The sequence below is a fragment of the Thrips palmi genome, unplaced genomic scaffold (assembly GCF_012932325.1).
Source record: "Thrips palmi isolate BJ-2018 unplaced genomic scaffold, TpBJ-2018v1 HiC_scaffold_17, whole genome shotgun sequence".
NCBI lineage: Eukaryota > Metazoa > Arthropoda > Insecta > Thysanoptera > Thripidae > Thrips > Thrips palmi.
Genome location: NW_023144626.1, coordinates 2,751,955 through 2,770,335, shown reverse-complemented (window position 1 = coordinate 2,770,335; position 18,381 = coordinate 2,751,955). Strand labels below are relative to the sequence as shown.

Here is an 18,381-nt window from a genome sequence, read left to right as displayed (position 1 = left end):
TTGTTGCTCCCCCCTCTCTGTCCGCACACACACACAAACACCGACAAAACATGCCGCCTTTTGCACGGCACGACGCAGAGACTGCAGGCTCTTTCTGAACTGCGCTTTTTGTCGGTAGCGTTCTCTCTCACGCTCTGCGGTACGCCCCGTGAGTGCAAGAGAGGCAGAGACGCTGTATTTGGGTCGGAGGGGGTTGTCGGCCATTAGGGGACACAGAGATCCCAGCGCGCGGCTAATAATTTGACTCCATTGGTCGTTAAGAAGCCGACCCCATCCCTGGCCGCGCCGAGCCACGCCGCGCCACGCCGCGCCATCGCCGCGTGGAAGCAGTTCCATTTAACTCCCGTCTGTGATTTTGGGGGGTACCCGGCGCCTCCCCGCCGCCCCCCGCGCATCGGACGTCTTGGTATGAGCTGGGCTGAGCTGGGGATAGAGTGAGAGAGGTGGAGGAAGCGAGAGGAAGAGGGAGCATATTGGTGCGGATCGGGGTTGGGGTTCCCGCTGCTGCAGGCACACGTTTTCGAGATCTGCTATTCGCAGCCCTCTCGGTCTGCTCTCTGCCCCCACCCCCTTCCCTCCCCTTGGCCTAATGCGGCTTACGTCTGACAGCGACATAAATATCAGCCGCCGCGCTTGCATCATTATGTTCCATTTAACACGCGCGAGCCGCTGGCTGCCGCCGATTTAAACGGCGCCGCGCGGCCGGGCTTCTGGCGCTGGGATTCTTCGCTTTGGAACGCCGAGCGGCAGGCATGTGTGGAATGTCATGGGGCCGTCGTGGGCGAGCCGAGCCAAGCCGAGGCGTGCGGGCGAGAAACGTTGGAACGCGAGCCTCGGTCCTGGATTTCGCCAGCGTCTAATGCTGCGTATGAGGATTTGTTTTCTCTCCTTTCCAAAGCATGTTACTTACCCGTGCTCTTTTCTTGTGTGATTTGCAGTCCCGGTGACGCATGTGTCCGCCGTGGCGGGCATGCCCGTGCTCCTGCCATGCGACATCGGCCACGAGCACGGCGACGCCGTCACGCTTGTGCTGTGGTACAGCGACGCCCTCGGCCGGCCCATCTACACGTAAGTAACGAAAAGTCGCCCTTCCTTGTTGACCACGCACTGCTCCAGAAAAAAAATTCGGACAGCTCAGGGTTTTCTGTACAAATTTAAAAGTATGTCGGTAAAAAGAGATGGGGTCACGTGATGCAGCGTATGAAATTCGATCTTTTCAATGAAGTCGCGTTTCCGGTTCCGGTCCTTTCGTAGCTGTGTAGGTGGGTGATATAATCTCGGTGGATTGGCGGTCGCACAAAGCAGAATGCGGACGCCCGGGCCGTAGGAGGGCGTGGCGGGGCGTGGTGGGGCGTGGCGGGTCCCCCGCGACACTGCCGTGGTCGAGCTGACCCAACACACAGCACTCATCCCACACAATGCAGGGGGGTGGGGGGTTGGTTCGGGAACGGTGCCAAAGTTCGCCGGGCTCAGCCCCTAATTCGGGAGATAGTCAGGAAGAGCGCCGCATGTATGAGGGAGCTGCCGAGGAGGGTACATTGTGGGATGAAAAATAAAAGGAGTTTTCCGCGGCGAAAAAGGGAGCGGCGGAGCCGGCAAGCGACGAAACGCGGATTGCGCGCGCGCTTCGCTCGGGTAAAGTAACGCTCGCCTTTTGTCCAGATTATTTTACAGTTCTTTCCCGGGAATGCCACGAGAGCCGCCAAACTATAACGACCCTTAAGCTCAGGGTTCTTCTGTTCTTGAAAGGCCTTTGATGGCGAAATAATTTGGGCCCACTGCTGTCCAGCACCTGTCTCCGCCCCTTGGCGACAATGGCCCTCGGATAGCACTGACCCGCTTGTTTTGGCAGTCTCGAGCCGCGGCCTCTCTCGAGGGGAAAGCAATTTAGCAGTTTTGTGCGCGGGCAAATTTTATTTCGGCCTTTGTGAGCCGGTTAATTGATTGGCTAATGGGCCCGGGCCCTGAATGGTGGCCCTGATTCATGGCAAATCGGTTTTGCAGTGAGAAAGCCGTGAGGATAGCCGTCGGGCTGCCAGGCTGCCGACACGTCCGACGTCAAATTTTCCCTTTTCCTTGTTTCCCTGCCCGCGGCTGATTGGGCAGGGCCCTTTGCAGTGTACTGGCTTTGCTAGGTGCACTTCTCTTTTTCGGCGCGAACGCATTCAAGTGAGCTTATAAATGCACCCTGACCATTAATTTTCAATTTCGGTAATTTCGTCACATTCTCGAAGCGCTGACGAGATAAAGACACAGGCGCTACCGGCGCTCGGTTTGCAGTGTGAGAGGGCAGCCCGTGCTCGTCCTGTATCGGGTGTCCTGCCGGTCTTCGCACACCTGCGGACCCGGGGCCGGCAGGCAGGCAGGCAGGCAGCCAGGCAGGCAGCCAGGCAGGCCGGCAGCAAGGCTGGGTCTCCAGGGAAGACCCTCGTCGCCTGCCGTCCCCCGCAATCACAGACACGACCGAGCAGGAGGACGGAGGACTCCAGGAGGAGGAGGAGGAGGAGGGGGAGGGGGAGGAGGGGCCTCAAGAGGTGCAGCCAGGCCGAGGCAGGCCGAGGCAGGCCGAGCCGAGCCAGGCCGCCAGGGATCGGTGCAGCACTGCCTGTGCGGCCTGCGCGGTCGGCGCAAGGGGCAAGGCTAGGCCGGCCCGCCAGAGCCACGCGTCGAGCGGCTGGCCTACCCTCTCCACGGCAGGCGCTCGCCGGCAGCGCAACGGTTCAGCAGTTTCTCGTACCTGCGTTACCGTGTTCTTCGAAATGAAAATCTTTAGAGACGCCGTGTGCCAAACTCCACGGAGTTTTATCCCCATGGAAAAAGAACAAAAATTGGAGCGAATGTCTTGCAGTGGTGTAAGATGGGTCTGACGTAAGTCGAGTGCTCGTTTGCATGGAGGCAGGGGAAAGCGGACCGCGGAACGAATACAACCCTGAAAAAGGAGCCAAAGCAACAGCCGCCTGCATCGCGTCCTTCCAGGGCCTCGCCATTCCCCCGGGCGGCGAAATTTGGACGCGGAGGGAAATTTGGTCCAGGTGGCGCGCCGCGGCGTGTCGGCAGCCTCGTGTTCCTGTCCGCTGCCCCCGGAGAGTCTTAAAGAAAATGAGCTCTGGAGTCATAATGGAGGCTCGGCGGACCTGATGGGGAGAACGGAAGTGAAATGCGGAAGGTGGGGGAGGGGGAGGGGGGGGGAGGTGAGGGGTCTGATTGCGCCGACCTCGCCAGACAATGGAAAGAAACAAAGACGGCTGTTGATATTCCATTGTAGCGGCAGGGCTAGGCAGGGCCCTTGATCAGCGCTTCATCTCAAGATGTATTGCGAATCTGAGCAGCGGCTTTCGCGGAAAGGGCCGGAAGTGGAAAGGGGGGGGGGGTCCAATTGGGAGAGAGGGGGGAGCCGTTGCTTTGCGTGATTTCCAAACCAGGAATGAAAATGGACTGAGTAATGAGCGGCGAGTCCTTTTTCTGCATCCGGCGCGCCTGCCTGCCCTCTCGCCCGCGGCGCTGTGGGCCAGAAGACCAGTTTAGGCCAACACCGCGGTCCTTATTCGCAGCGCTGCGTTCCTCAGAAACGGCTCGGAAAAGGCGTTGTTTGACGGTGCAAGTGGATTGCCCCGCGATCGGGCGGATTCATCTCGGGTACCGTATGACTCTCTTTGATGGTGTTTGAGCTCAAAACGGGTCTGTGTTAGTCTAAGCAGGCCTTGTGGGCCAGCGTGCCAGGGCGGGCCCAGGGCGCCAATCCGGCCCCCTCCCGCTCCCCGGGTCGGCCTTGAGGGGCCCGGGGCGGCGAGGGAGTGGTATTGGTGCACTTCCCCAGTCGCGGCGGGGCGCCTTGTATTTTCGCGGGCAGCAGGGTGCGTTTTGCGATTCGCTTTCTCTCTTTCTTTCTTCCCCTTTCCTTCAAAATTGGAGCGGCACGCGTGCGTGACGGCGGCGCGGCGGCGCGACGTCGTGAGTGACATTATTTGAGGGAGAAGCGGCGCGTTAGAGAAAGCAAAAGAGACAGGCGGTGAAGAAATAAGAGCAGCGGGGAGGGGCATGTGTCCGGGCGCGTCTCGCGGTGCCCTCCAGGCCGTACCTTGAGATGTTTGCCGATGCTTACATATTTGTTCTCACGCATGCTCGCTCCAGAAAGAAGCGAGCCGTGGCGGCCTGCGTGAGCGCGCGCCACGGGCCTACGGGCGAGCGCCTCAAAGGGGGCGGTCGCATTCGCTCGTTGGGTATGCGTGCTTCCAGCTGGCTCACTGCGGTTCGGTCGGGAGCCGCATAAATATGCACCACGCACGTCTAACTAAAGCGGGAGGGTGGCTGGGCTCGGCTCGGCTCGGCTCGGCTCGCTGGCGGCGGAGGGAGTGCGGTGAGACGCAGGCCGCGCCTCCGTGTGACTATCCGTCTGTCGGCAAGGAAGCCTGTCGGGGCCTGGAAACCAGTTCACGTTTATTCTTTGATCACCGTTTGAACGCTCAGAGTCAGAACAAACCACGCCTTCGGTTCGATCACGGTTCGACCAACTTTGTGAAACTGTTGCTACCAAACTAGCTGTGCTTTAAACACTACCGTGGCGGGAGTCTCAAGATAACCAGGATCATGAGGGCGGCTTTCAAACACAGCTGGACTGCATTTTGCAGTGACCTCCGAAAGTCAGCAAATACGGTGACACTGATACCAAACTTGAACACGGGATCCGCAAATTGACCTGTTTGTCTGCTTCTCAAAATGGCCTGCACCGGTGGCTGGCTAACAGGCAGGTCCGCACTCTAATCCCAACTTTGAGGCAACTCGCCGCGTTGCTTTTGCCGCCCTTTGTCCGGTGAGACGCAACCCTTCCTCATCACAAAGTTCGGCGGCCCTCGGCGGCTCTATGGCCGCGCCCTTTGGCGGCGGGGCGAGGCGGGCCGGGCTGGCGAAGCAACGCGCCGGTTGACAAGGCCGTCGCCTTTCATCAACGCGAGCGCGCCGCGCGCCGATCCATCTATACATCCATCTGCGCAACGCCGCAACGCCGAACCGATTGCCCATAGCGCCAGAAGAAGGCACCAGACAACCAGCCCACAAAAAATATGCATTTTCGACCCTAAAAAAATATTTAGAGGTTCCGATAGGACCGCTATTGTTTTTCCCGACCCCAAAATTCTACTAAAATTCACGATCAAGATAATGCCACTACCGAGAACGACATCTTGAATATCTGAAGGAAATTGGCAACACGGTCGAAATATGACTTTGCCGAAATGCACCTCCTGCAACACAGCGCCTCCACAGGTGGGCGCACAGTGGCCGTGTTTGGTGTTGGCAAAACCGTTTTCCAGAGTGGAAAGCGCGGCCGAAAGTGGAACGAACAAACTGCTAGTTCCGCGAGCCCCGTCTGCTGCGATCCCATTGCCGACTTGATTGGGACCGATTGTCTGTCTGCTGTGCTGGCGCGGTGCGACGCTGCGACACCTTAATCATTATTCTCCCGAGGACGATCGGCGGAACCGCTGCGTGGGGGCTGTAGCGCTCACACACACACACGCGCGCGCGCGCACACACACACACACACACGTGACACTGCTTCGACGCACACGCACACAACACGCGTTTCGACAGCCTGGCACGCTTCCAGCCGACCCTGAGATTTCCCGCTTCCTCGAACCCTCACCACTTCTCCCCCCTGTGCCTCACACGTACACGCACACACACACACACACACACACGCTCGGCTTTAACAGCCGCGGCTGCAGCACACTCTGGCACCGCGTACCGCGCGTACTGGATCGACAAATTCGCACCTGTCCTTTTTATGCCCGCGCGCAAGGAGCGTGAGCAGGCCGCTCCCGACTAATCAAAAATTATCCACCTTGAAATTAAATGCGAAAATCTAATTTATCTCCCTTTGCCGGCTCCGCGGCGCTCCGCAACCCTGTTAAAAGAAACAACAATCGTTCACTTTCAATTTGGCCGCGAGGCAGGGATCTTTTTTTTTCTCTCTGTTAATTATTTTATTTTTCGTGCCCCGTTTTAGTGAAGGGAGGTGACGAAATTAATTTGGGGTGGCGCTGACCGCTCGAAATCGGCGCGCTGCTTCGCCCTGCGGGCGCCGCTTTCGAACGGCGCTCCCCGTCTCTCTCGCACTCGAGGGGCGCGCCGCAGCGGAGCGAGAGAGACAGAGCGAGGGAAGCGCGGAAGCGGCCCTTCGCTCCGCCTTGTGGTCCGCGCGGCAATAAGTCGAAAAGGTTTTGTCCGGCGGCGTCGTCCGGCAGCCCCTAATGAAGCACTGCATATTTCAACGCCCTTTTACTGTATTTCCTGGCTGGGCCCCCCGCCTGCCCCCCGCCTGCCCCCCGCCTGGGCCCCGCCTGCCCCCCGCCTGCCCCCCGCCTGCCCCGCCTGCCCCCCGCCTCCCCCCCGCCTGCCCCCCGCCTGCCCCCCGCCTGCCCCCCGCCTGCCCCCCGCCTGGGCCCCGCCTGGGCCCCGCCTGGGCCCCGCCTGGGCTCGACTCCCTTCTGTGGGCCTTGAACCCGCTCCCCCTCGCTCTCACGAGCCTTCCCACAGGCTGCTATTTGCTCCTCGTCTTCCTCCGTCCACATTTTGCCTCTGTGTGTGTGTGTGTGTAGGGGTGTGCGTAATGTACAGTAAATTCGCCCAATTTGCTCTTTACCGAATATGTGACCGTATTTTATTCAGTGCGACGTTGTGCCGTCAATTAGGCCGCAGCCAATAATATCACCGCTCCGCTGGCAGTGGACGGACAGGCGGGTGACGTCCGTCCCGCCGCGTCGCGCTCGCTCCAACAGCCAATCAGAGAGCGCTTTCACGTTACAGTTTCCTCTTCCACTGTGTGTGTGTGTTTTTCTTTTCAGGGAATTTTTATGTATGTTGTGGTTTTGATAGGCAGAGGGATGTGTGTTCGCGCGCGTGCGTGTGTTTGTTTTCATCGACGACGTAGTGGACCTAGCCAGGTCACCGATGCTCCGTTTGTTTATGTTTTTGGCGCCTGTCCCTCCGTATTGGCGCCACAGCCGGCCTCAGCCAAGGCGACGCTGGCGTGATGAATGCGGCACATTCGTCCCGCTTTTGTCATCGGTTTTTCACTTTTCCCGCGGCCACTCTCGGCGAGCGGCCACATCCGCTACGTCAAATCATGCGCCGGTAAAAGCACATCAGGTGTGCGGCTTCTCTCTAACGCAATTATTCGGTGCTCTGTTTTTTTTGCCATTTTCGATTTTTCCCTCTTTTTTGTCACTCCGGTGGGACGCGACGCGCTGAGTGTGTTGCACGGGAATGCCACAGAGAGGTTTGTTGTGGCGGCCCCCCTTCCCCCTCGCCCCATGCAGCGTGGATTCTGCTGCGTTGTACAAACGGCCGTCAAAGCGCGCCGAGCGCCACGCAAGAGTGGACGGACATACCTGGGCCGGGCGACACAGTCGATACAGCGCACTTTGTGCAGCGAGGCAGCAGAATAAATTTCCAGTTCGGTCATGTTATACCAGGTTCCGTGGACGCCTTCATGCAAAGCCCCGGCGAACCGAAAAAACTGTTTGAAAACACCAACGCTCTTCTGATGTGTCACCTTTTTTGTGTGTTGCAGCGTGGACAACAGGGAAGGCTTCAAGAACTCGAAGCGCTGGTCCGACCCGCTGGTGTTCGGGGCGCGCGCTGACTTCAAGCCGGAGCGGCTGCCCGCCGAGCTGGCCATCGACACGGCCAGGGAGGCGGACGCGGGCGTGTACCGCTGCAGGGTGGACTTCCACACCGCGCAGACCCGGAACACGCGCGTCAACCTCACCGTCACGGGTAAGAGCACTGCCGAAAATTTGGCCTTCACTATGAAAACTTCCGTACGTTTGTACGGAAAATGTACAGACAAATATGTACTACGGAAGTGCTGAAAAACGAGCTGTGAGGGAGACAAAGCAACGATATAAACTGCGACATCGCTGCGCCGTTCGAAGTGGCGGACGCATTGTGCACGCCACCTTCTTTGTGGCGCTGCACGCGGAGCGCGGCAAGCGCGGCAAAATGGTAATGGGCCCTCAGCCCAACACGGGCCGCGCCGTGTGGCCGACGCGATGGGGCCAATAACCGAATTACTGGGGCCGCGGCTGATCAAAGGCGTCCTCAGAGGGGCGCTTGGCGGCGCGGCGGGGGGAGGGGCCCTCGGAGGGGCCCTCGGAGGGGCCGCCGTGCCCCGCGGCGACATGCAGTGCGGGACCGGTGTGGGCCCACGACGGCGACAGCCTACCGACGTCCTGGGGAAGTGGTGTTTTCCGCGCCGCTGGCTGCAAGACGGGCCGACGGGACGTCGCCTGCTGCGCCTGACAGCGTCGCGCCGCGTCGCGCCGCGTAGCGCCCTCGAGGACACGCTGACCGCAGAGGACGCCGGCGGGGAGGGGGAGTGCCAGAGGAACAAATCTGAAACTTGGTTAATATCGTCGCAGCCCTCTGGCCGCAGCGTGAACGTCACGAAATTTACGACGTTATCGTAACGCCTCGTTCGCTGGCGGGTACACTGCCTGAACCTCCGCGACAATTTTGGGTGCTTTGTATTTGTGTGTGTGCTCCTTTATTGTGGCAACGAAATCGTTTCCAAAGGCGATGGGATTCTTTTGCAACTTAGAAAGCAGTCCGATTTTCCGCAAGGTTCAAGCGCGGCAACTCTTAAGGGGTGGCGTTGTGTTTGACCTCGGTTTGACCTTGCTGAGTGCCTGCGGGCGTAGGTGAACTCTCCTGCTCAAAAGTATTTTTACCAGAACTTCTCAGGCTGCGGTGTTGGATCACCAAAAAAAGAGTCTTTCTTTTTTCTCCGCGCACTAATATCTCAAGATATTGAGAGTGTCCCGCGGGTCGCATTTCGCTTTTCGGTTCGCTTTTGTCGGAATCACAAAGTGGTTCGCCGAGTTCCTTTGCGTCCACCGCGCCCCAGGCAAAGGGGCCTCGGGAGGGGTGCCCCAGAGGGGGGGGGGGGGGGGCACACATTTGGATGCAGCGAAGCAGCAGACGATGAAGAGCGAGGGAAGCGCAGGATGGAACAGTGGGGTGGGGGAGGGGCGAAGACGTAGATGGGATCCCAATATGGAGACGTGTTTGGCGTGCATACAGATTGCACACAGCCGATGCACTAGCCGGCATGCATGCGCCAGCCCTGGCCCAGCCCTGGCCCAGCCCTGGCCCAGCCATGCGCCGGCCGGCATGAGCTTCATCATGCCATGGAACGTCATGAACGCTCGGGGGAGGGCCGGAGACACTGCTTCCACTTTTGGCAAGGATTTTCAAATGCTGCTTTGGAATTGCGATTTAAATAAATTCCTTCTTCTTAAGCTCCCAACGCAGTCGAATCTCCGGCGACACAACACGCCAATCCCCCAGGCCATCGCCGCCTGCCCCCCATGCGTGGGTATTGCGTGTAAGAAGTCGCCGAGCGAATCAGTGAAAAGGATCGAGGGGGATTCGCCGCCAGTCCGCGCCGCACAGAGATTGAATGGCAGCGGGATGAAACAGGTCGGCTTGGCTCGCCTCGGCTTGCCGCCAGAACGCCCCTCCGCTCCTCTGGACCGCGGCGTTCGCGCGTTCGCGCCCTCCTCAAAGCGCTCCTCACTCATCTTATTCCTTCTTCCGCAGTCAGGGTCGACGAGCCCGGGCGCCGCTCCGTCCATTCAACCCCCCCCCCCCCCCCCCCCTCACCGCCTCACGCTTTCCGGCCGCACCTCCCCCTGCGCCGCACCGCGCCGCACCGCGCCTCTCCAGAACTCATCGCAACCGTGACAATGCCGCTCAAGTGGTGGAGGCGTTGCGACAAGCCATCGATGCGGCGATGAGCGGCAAGGCGCCTTCGCGGCCGCCCCGCCCCGTCGGGCCCAATACGCTCGAATACGACGCGCGTCGCGTCCCATTCGTTCCACTTCCCGCTTCACTTTCATGCGTTGGACTTCCCACGCTCTGCTTCCCACTTTGTTGCGTTCTACCTTCCAGTTTTCTCCTCCCACTTTTCCCACTCCCACTTTTTCCCCCTCCCACTTTTCTCCCTCCCACGTTTCCACCTCTCTTTTTTTCTCCTCCCACTTTCCGTTTCCGACCTTCCTCTTCGCTTACCCTCTTTGCTTTCTCGACTTCCACTTTTTTCGACATGCCATTTTCCGCTTTCCACTCTCCATTCGCATCGCCTCCCTTCCCACTTTTACCTGCCCACTCCCCCCTCCGTAACCCTTTCCCCCGCAGTGCCCGCCCGCTGTGGTCTGTGGGGTGGGTCCTACGTGCTGAAAACCCACCAACGTGCCGTAAATATTCATCATAAGGCCATATCCACGCTGTGCCGGGCCAGCGTGGCTGAGCGTGGCCCAGTGTGCGGGCGGCTACCAGGCCCCAGCCAGCAGCCGACTGACTCCGCAGGGTTGTTTCGTCGTCGCTGTCTCTCTCGCTCGCTCGCGCCGCTGTCGGGGGCCAGGGTGTGTGAGCGAGGCGGACAACGTTCCCTCGGAGTCTGGGGCGGGGTGCGCTGTTCCCCGCGGCGCGGCCCTCTGCGGCGGTTTGCGGCGCAGTCGGGGGCGGCCTGCCTCGGCCTGCTTGCCGTGCTTGTGTGCGCGACCTTTCTTACCCCCCCCCCCTCCCCGGCCGGCAGACAGGCATCGCGGCCTGTTCATGCCTCCGGAATGGAGCGCTGTGGACACTTGACCAATTTCCATAACAATGCCGCGGCCTTCCGAAATGCCCCGCGCTGCCGGCCGGGCGGCAGACTGATTCCGAGAGTCGTTTTCGTCGCTCCGTCTCCTTCGCACTCACGGGGCGCCGCGTGCAGGTGCGAGAGAGACAGAGCGACCCTCGGACTCGGCCCGCTGGCCGGCCCCGGCGGTGTGGCCGTGCCACGGCCGTGCGCCGCGGGGACGTCCGACCGGATCCACAGAATCGGCTTTGCTGCACTATCTCGCCTCCGTGTGTATTTTCCATTCCGGCTCGCTGTTTTGCTTTGATTTTTGGCGCCATTGTGGTGGGCGGGACAGCGCGGATCATAACAAGGGGTGGAGCGGTCTTGATGAGACAGGCGGAATCAAATCCAGGCGCTCTTGGGGGAGGGGGGGGGGCTCTGAATTGGTGGTTGGGCTCCACCTGGGTGTTGAAGGGGTGCTAAGGGTTCAGGTGCACTGGCGGGGAAAGGAGGAGGGGGGGAGTGCCCGCGCGTGCTCCAGACTGATTCTGAACAGCGTTTCGGCACCCGTACAGGGACGACCCTTTAGTGCGAAGACGACAGAGAGTCGGCCTTGTCCCGGTGGCCTGCAAGAGACTCTTTGCATGCCGCCTGCACTGCATGGAGCCCGAACCGATCGAGCTCCCCACCCCCTTTCTGCCTCCAAGAACCGCTTACGCATAATCGAGCGACGGGATGACCCGCCCCACCCCCGCCGCCCCTCCCCCTCCTTTTTCCAGCCCCTTCCTCATCTCGGGGCCCCCATCTGATGCCGCGATCTGGCCGCCCCGCGCCGCCCCGCGCCGCCCAGATGGGATGGGGGACACCTACCTTCGCCAGGATCTTCAATAACAAAAAATGGATGTTCAAACACCCCCAGCACGCGACCTGATCTCTGTTGACTATAGGAAAATCTTCCGCCGAGGACTTTTCCATTTTCGCGCTCCTGGCGCGGATGAATGCTTCCTTTTTTGCCCCGGTTTAGTGATTCTAATGGCGGAAAATTTCCGGGGAAAAATGCAGAAAATTTCTGAAAATTTCCGTATTTTTCCAAGAGCCCCGGAAAAGATGAAAAAATTCAAAAAATGCGCATTTTGCATGTTAATGAAGTCACATGACAAAATCGCTGAATTCCTGTTATTTTTGAACACAAAAGTCAGTCGCAGTGACTTGGTAACATTGTTTTTCGTGGCTTTTGTGGTTGTGGTCGTCTGCTGAAGCTTCTAGAAGGCAGTGAGGGGGATGGACACAAACGTGAGTGCATCGGTATAAGCAGTTGCCTTGTCTGGCGAATGTCAGCTGTTGTCTCAATAGTCCATCACAAGTGTCAGGTAAGCTAAAAGGAGTTGCTACGCTGCCCACCTTTTAAGTATTGATTCACTCGCCCCCGCCGATCTCGTCGCCGTCGCTAGATTTGATTTTGACTGCAAATGTCACAATGTGGATAGGGATAGGGGTGGATAATTAAGTATTGTCAATAAACGGCCTTACGGAAAAGTATTGCCTTCAGAACGGCGATACATAGAAGTATCGCCAAAATTTGGCGATACTTTTTGGTACTGCCAAAACCACGGCATTAAACTAAGAACTTGTCCCCTTGATTTGTTAAACGTTTATTGCCAAATTGTGGCAATACTCCAAAGTATCGCCAAATTTTGGCGATGTGAATTGCCGTTTTGAGGGCAATACTTTTCCGAAAGGCCGTTTACTGGCAATTCTTAATTGTATCGCCAAAAAAGGTACCAAAAGTATCGCCATTGGATTTACAGTGGAGACAGGTAAGGTAGTGTCTGTACTTTTGTCCTGTACTGTTCCATCGTACTCTGATTTTGTTGATTTGAATCCATTTAATCCTTAATACTTCTGCAAATATTAAAAATGGTTAATTGTTTTCCTGTTCCTGCACCTCACACAAGTTTCCCCACCGTTTTACCACGTTTTCTGACATTTTTGCAGCAAAACTTACTATTTTTCCAAATTTTTCAATTTTTCTGGAATTTTTCTGTATTTTTCCTATTTTTCAGGAAATTTTCGGAAAAGTTGAATCTTTCCGGAAAATTAGAAACACTACCCCGGTTTTCACACTGGCGTGAAACGATCAATAATTACCTTTTTAAGGCTCACCCTTTGGTTGCTAACGAAAAACAAAAAGTATCAACTGATCAAACAAAAACAAATTGCCTTCTTTGTCGGCGAACTTTTCTCATCCCGGCGTCTCCCTTTTTTTTCGAACGGACGACCAGGTTGGAACCTGTCCCAGATGATCCCGTTTTGCCGTGAAGCGAGCCCGCTTGAGCTGGGCTTATTAGGGAGCGGCGGTCTCTCTCGCTCTCGTTGGCAAAAGCAGCCCGTCCCTCTCCCACCCCCTCTGGAGGTGACATTCCACCCCTCGAGGAAGCAGAGCTGGATCACAATAACAGACTTCATTATGCATCGCCCTTTCTGGAGAAAGATGGCCAAGAAAGAGAAAGCCCAAAGCTTTGCTTGGAACGGAAGCCGGTATTTGAGTTTATTCGACCGTTTCTTAACACTTTGAGCTGCTATTAAAAATAAAGGTGTAGGCGGCCCTGGCGACCACACTGGTTGCAGCTCGCCGATGCCAGAGATCTTGGCGGAGATACAGTCTCTCTGTCTCTCTCCCGCCTACGTTAGTGCGAGAGAGACAGAGCGCAGGGCTCCGCGAAGCGAATAAAACGAGTCCTTAAGGCGCGGCTTGTCCCGGCGTCATCACGGAGTCGCCATCTCGACAATCTAGAGGCTGGGGGAAAAAGAGTCGACCTGGAGGTGAGGGAGTCAAGCTCTGTTAAAAATGAGTTGGAAAATGTTTTAAAGTGGGTTGCAAAGCTCCATCGGCTGAAAAAGATTTTTTGTACTGATTCAAAATGGAAAACACATAGGTCTTGGATTTTTTTTTTTTAAATCAGAGGCAGTTTTTAAACAAGTTTTCCGGGAATTTCCTACATTTTATTTTACGGTGAGCCACTGCGGGGAGGAAGCGGACCTCCACCCAGTGTAGGCAATCGGCCACACTGCGGCGGCCCTGCGCAAGAGCGAGGCACTCTTTTTAACTTGAAATAGATTTTTTTTGAGGCAGGGCCGTTAGTTTTGTCTCATTGGTAAGGCAGGCGCGGGCTGGACGCCCCCTGCTTGTCAAGCAGTTAGAGCGGCTGGCGGCAGCGCCACGCACCGCATCGGGCCACTGCGCCGTGCCGCGCCGTGCTGTGCCGCGCCGAGCCGAGCCGTGCCGAGCCGCAAGTGTGCGTTCTTCCGATACCGCGGAATCGGGTGCCAACGGGCGCGGCGGCGCGGCGCGTGTGAGGGGCTGCACTGATGCGTCATGAATACCAAAGTAGAGCGAAGCAGAGCGAAGCACTTGGTCGCGCGAGACAGTCTGCCAGCCAGGTGTCAGCGGGTGGGGTCATTCCTGCGAAAAATAAGGCCAGTTCTAAAGTCATGGCGTATGTGAGCCATTGAAGCGTCGACTTTGGAAGGCTCGTTTCCTGAAATCAAAGTCGTTTGTCAACTTTGCTAACGCTTACTCTCTTACACGCCGAAAAAGTCGTGGGCGTCAATCAGAGGATTAAAACACTCATCCATACGGTATTCGATGACTTAGGATTTTGTACCAACCGCAAGCCAACCTTAATATGTCAGCCTTTTCAACCGAACATATTTTTTCACGTCCTTACATGGGGTGCAGTATTGACACCGAGGGGTCGCCGCGACGGCCCCCTCGCCCCCCGCTAAGAGAGGCTCTCCGGCAGGCCGGCCTCCCACTTTGCAGGACAATGGGTGAAAAATGACGAGAAAATAGCAGCAATAATATCCTGAGGTCTTGAGGGAGGGGCGCGGGCGGCGGCAGGGGCGTAGCCCGGCGTAGCCGCGTGGCTGCGGCGGGCTTCCAGTGAAGCTGGCGCGCTGGCTGGGGCTTCCCTCGCCTGCTTTTGAAAAGGGAGGCCGCATTTAGCTTTTATGACGTCCACTGCCTGCCAGCTGCGACCAGACGGCCAGGGCGGCCAGGGCGCGGCCAGGGCGCGCGGAGGTCCTGCCCTTGTCACTCTAGTGGCTGCGATATTTAGTGCCGGGCACGCGAAATATGGCTGGTGATTTCTCCTCTTTTTTCCGCCCCTGCGCCGCTCCACGCCGCTCCGCGCTGCGGGCCCGCCCCGCCCCGGCCGGCCGGCCAGGCCGGCATTCCTGCAGCCTGCCCAGGCGTAAAGAAGGCGAGGGAGGCGATCAAATGTCCGGCACGAGCGCTTTACGAGCGGCGCGCCATGCGGCCCTGGCCGTGGCGCCTCGTCGCCCCGTCTCCCTCGCACCCCCACGGCGCGCCCCGCGAACGAGAGAGCTGCTGGAACCGCCGTTCGGAACCGGCCGGCCCCGGCCCGCCTTCAATGTGCGCACAAACTCTTCCTGAATCACGCTGATGCCACGGCCCGGCTCGGCGCGGCACGCCCCGAAATGCCCACGCGTTATTGGCGGGAATTTTAATCTCGCGCATCAATGGCCGGCCGGCCGGCAGAGTGGCGGCACTTGCCCTGATTCATCCGGCCGGCCAGTGGCGGAGCCAGAACCGCGGAGCTGGAGGGACGCTCTTTTCCCGAAACCTTCGCAAGATTCTGGGAGTGCAAGGTGCAGTTGGCGGCCTGGTGCTCTGTTAGCGACTTGCAGCCTCTTCTCGCCCCGCGCACAAATTCAATTTGACCAGGTCCCGCTGCAGGCACTCCATAAATGTGGCAAATTAAGTGATACGCTGTTAATTAATTTGGCCGTCGCGGCTGCAATTGTTTCTCTGTTCTTTTTACTCGTACTCGTTTTGCTCCGCGCTTCCCTGGAGCCTCATATCGGCCGGCCGCTGTGCCGCCAGCCCCTCCCTTATTCGAGCGTCGCCCCGCAAGGCCTGCCGCGGCCCAATTTTTCACGACACCAGAAATTCGGCATTGCAAATGACGAAAGTTTGCCCCCCGCCCTCATCCCCCTTTCCCATTTCCTCACACTCTGGGCGCTTCAGAAACAAAAGAAGAAGAAAAAAACGACTCGACATGAAGCGGCCTTTTAACTTTGTCGGGAACATGATGCCCTCGCACTGTTTCCGCCGGCTCTGACAACCTAATCAGCTAATGTCTTTTCTTTCTTTATTTTCCCTCTTTTTTGACTCCTTCCTCGCTGGAGCTGTCTGCCGCATCTTCTTTGGACGTCCTTCGCGCTTCTCGAGAAATAGTTGGGACCGGCAACAAGGCAACCGCCACCGTCATCTCTCCCTCCAGTGGTGCAGCTGGCATGCCAATGCGATCTTGTTCCTCCACCACACCCGAAAAGTGTCATCCTGTCCCGAGAGATACTGTTGCCGAGATCCCGAAAATTACAGTCGTAGTAAAACTAAATTATCGATTCCTTGCCGAACCTGGCAGGCATCCATTAAGTGCAGTTCACACAGGAAAGTCGAGACGTATTCTGGTTTTCATCCCTTTCCCTCTTTGTCGACTTTGTTTCTTTTGTCGATTCGAGGCAGTTCACATACACAGTGAAAACTTCGTCGTTTTCTTGGCGTTGGAGCTAAGCTCGGAAAATGAAGGTGCGTTTAGCGTCGAGCTTGAAAGGAGAAGTGGCAAAAAGATGAGACCAGGCAAAGAACCCGTGGAGCGCCAGCGCTGCACAGGGAGGAGGTGCAGGGGGAAAAGAATGAATCAACGGAGCGCAGCAGGCCGAGGAGGCGGCCTCACAACCAGGAGCACATCACAGCGGCAGAAAAGGAGGTGGCCTCAGAAATGTTTGAAAAACTCCCGGAGAGGGCGCGCGTCGTCTCTGCACGGCCTTTCCAGCCGCTAATTGGAATGCTTTCTGATGCGGCGGTGTCGCAGTGTCGCCGCGGCGCTCCGAATCCAGGGGGCTGGAGCCGCCACGGCCACACCTCCATTCAATTTGGATGCTTGCAAAAGTGTTCCTCCTTGTTCCCCACTTTGCGTTGGTAGTAGTTGGCGGCCATTGCCGCGGCTCCCCGGCCGACGCGCCTCCAGAGTAAACTTTTATTCGTTCGGCCGGGCCGGGCCTTTGCTGCCCTCGCCTCGCAGTGACGTGGAGGCTGTTGTTCCAACGACCTGTGGGTCTTCTCCCGTTACTTTGATTTCATTCGCCAGGCCTACCTGCCGGCCCTGCCTTGCTCGGCCCGCCCGCCTACTCCATCCTTTTTCCTCTCGTTCTTTTAGTTCTTTCTTTGAGTTTTTTTTATTTGTTTTCGCGGCGTGTTATTGAGGTCCAGTTTATTTTCTCTAAGGCCTTGCTGAAACGGTGCACGGAAAATCGCATTTTTGAATGCGAGGGATATCATAATTGTCTTTGCAACACAAACCTAAAGTGACGAGTTGGAAATGGGTGCGTCGTCATTTTTCCTTTCCCCTCCGTCCCGCTCGCTCGGGGGTTTTTACTGGGGAGTAATTTGATTTGCATCGGTCTAAAGTTCTCACTGAGGCGAGATTTCGAGGCTTTGGCGACCAAACAAACGCCAGCCGATCACGGCGTGATGTTGAATTATTTTATTTTCCTATAGGGTGGGGGGGGGGAGGGCGGAATGGTAAATAAACTGGAGGAAGGGGGAACCTGGCACCATTATCCCGGCATTTGCATATTACAACGCCATATCTTTTTTCACGTATATTCTTTAAAAAGAAAAAAAAATCACTTTGGCCTGAAGCCCGACGACTCCATACTTTCCCGTCTCAAAAATAAAACCGGGCTTTCCTTTCCTTCCTCATTTTTGCTTTGTTTTTTGTTTTTGTTGCTGGTGCTTCCCTCGCCGTGCTTTGGCCAGCCCGACAACGCCTTGTCCTATAAACACCCATAGAATATAAATAGTAAGCGATCCCGGTTTTTTCCTCATTTTCTGACTCATTTCCTTCGTTCGCTGTGCTGACCCGTTCCACTAAGCGCAGCCCCTTCCCCTTCCCCTCCCCCGCACTGCATTCCGCGCCTAGCTCCGCCCTGCATTCCTCCTTCCCGGTTTCGCATGTCGCGTTCATTACCAGGGATTCAATCAGCGCCATTTCACGGGATATTGGAGGGCGGGCGGGCGGACAGACAGACAGACAGACGCACGGACGGGTTGTGGAGAAGGCTTAGGCGGTGAGCCATTCAGCGATACAGACAAGAAGGATGGAAGCTGGGTTGCGCGGGGCCTCGGTCCGCGGAGCCTCCCGAGACGCCATTATCCTATTCCAAGCTTAGGGAAAAAAAAATAAAGGAAATCAAGGACAATAAAAATATCAGCGAGCCCCCTTGGAGATCAGAACACTGCAAATCCTCAGACAATGCGGCAGACATGTGCGTTCGGGGCGCTTTGCAGCGGAGATGTTTCTTTCGGTGGGTATGTTTCTTTCTGCCCTGCCCCTCGGGAGGGTGAACACCGTACTGCGGATCGCTGGGGCCGCGGTGGGGCCACGGTGGGGCAGGTGGACCGTGCCGTGCCGGCCGTCCGTTGCACGGCACTGTGTCTGGACGCGATGTGCCTTGAAATCGGACTCCATTATCTCGGATCGAACTGCTGGTCCACGGAGACAGTGGGGCTGCCGAGGAGCCCTGCGCTGCAATGGCCCACCCGGGTCAGTCTGGCCGCCCACCCTGCGCCCACCCTGCGCCCACCCCGCCAGCCAGCAGGGCTCAAAGCCGCCTGCACTCAAATCACCGGTGTGTACTCTAATCCTGCCTTGGCCTCCTCAGATCGGTCC

At 57.5% G+C, this 18,381-nt stretch overlaps 1 protein-coding gene across 1 annotated transcript in view; it reads left to right on the top strand.

Annotated features, from left to right (window-relative positions):
* The first annotated feature begins 766 nt into the window (after nt 1-766).
* The window catches only part of LOC117643949 (nephrin), an 82,588-nt gene continuing 64,973 nt past the window's right edge, over nt 767-18,381 (top strand). Inside the window, exons 1-3 of the mRNA XM_034383136.1 lie at nt 767-866; nt 939-1,068; nt 7,571-7,776. Coding sequence (XP_034239027.1) covers nt 767-866; nt 939-1,068; nt 7,571-7,776 — 436 coding nt within the window. The remainder of the gene's footprint in view (nt 867-938; nt 1,069-7,570; nt 7,777-18,381) is intronic.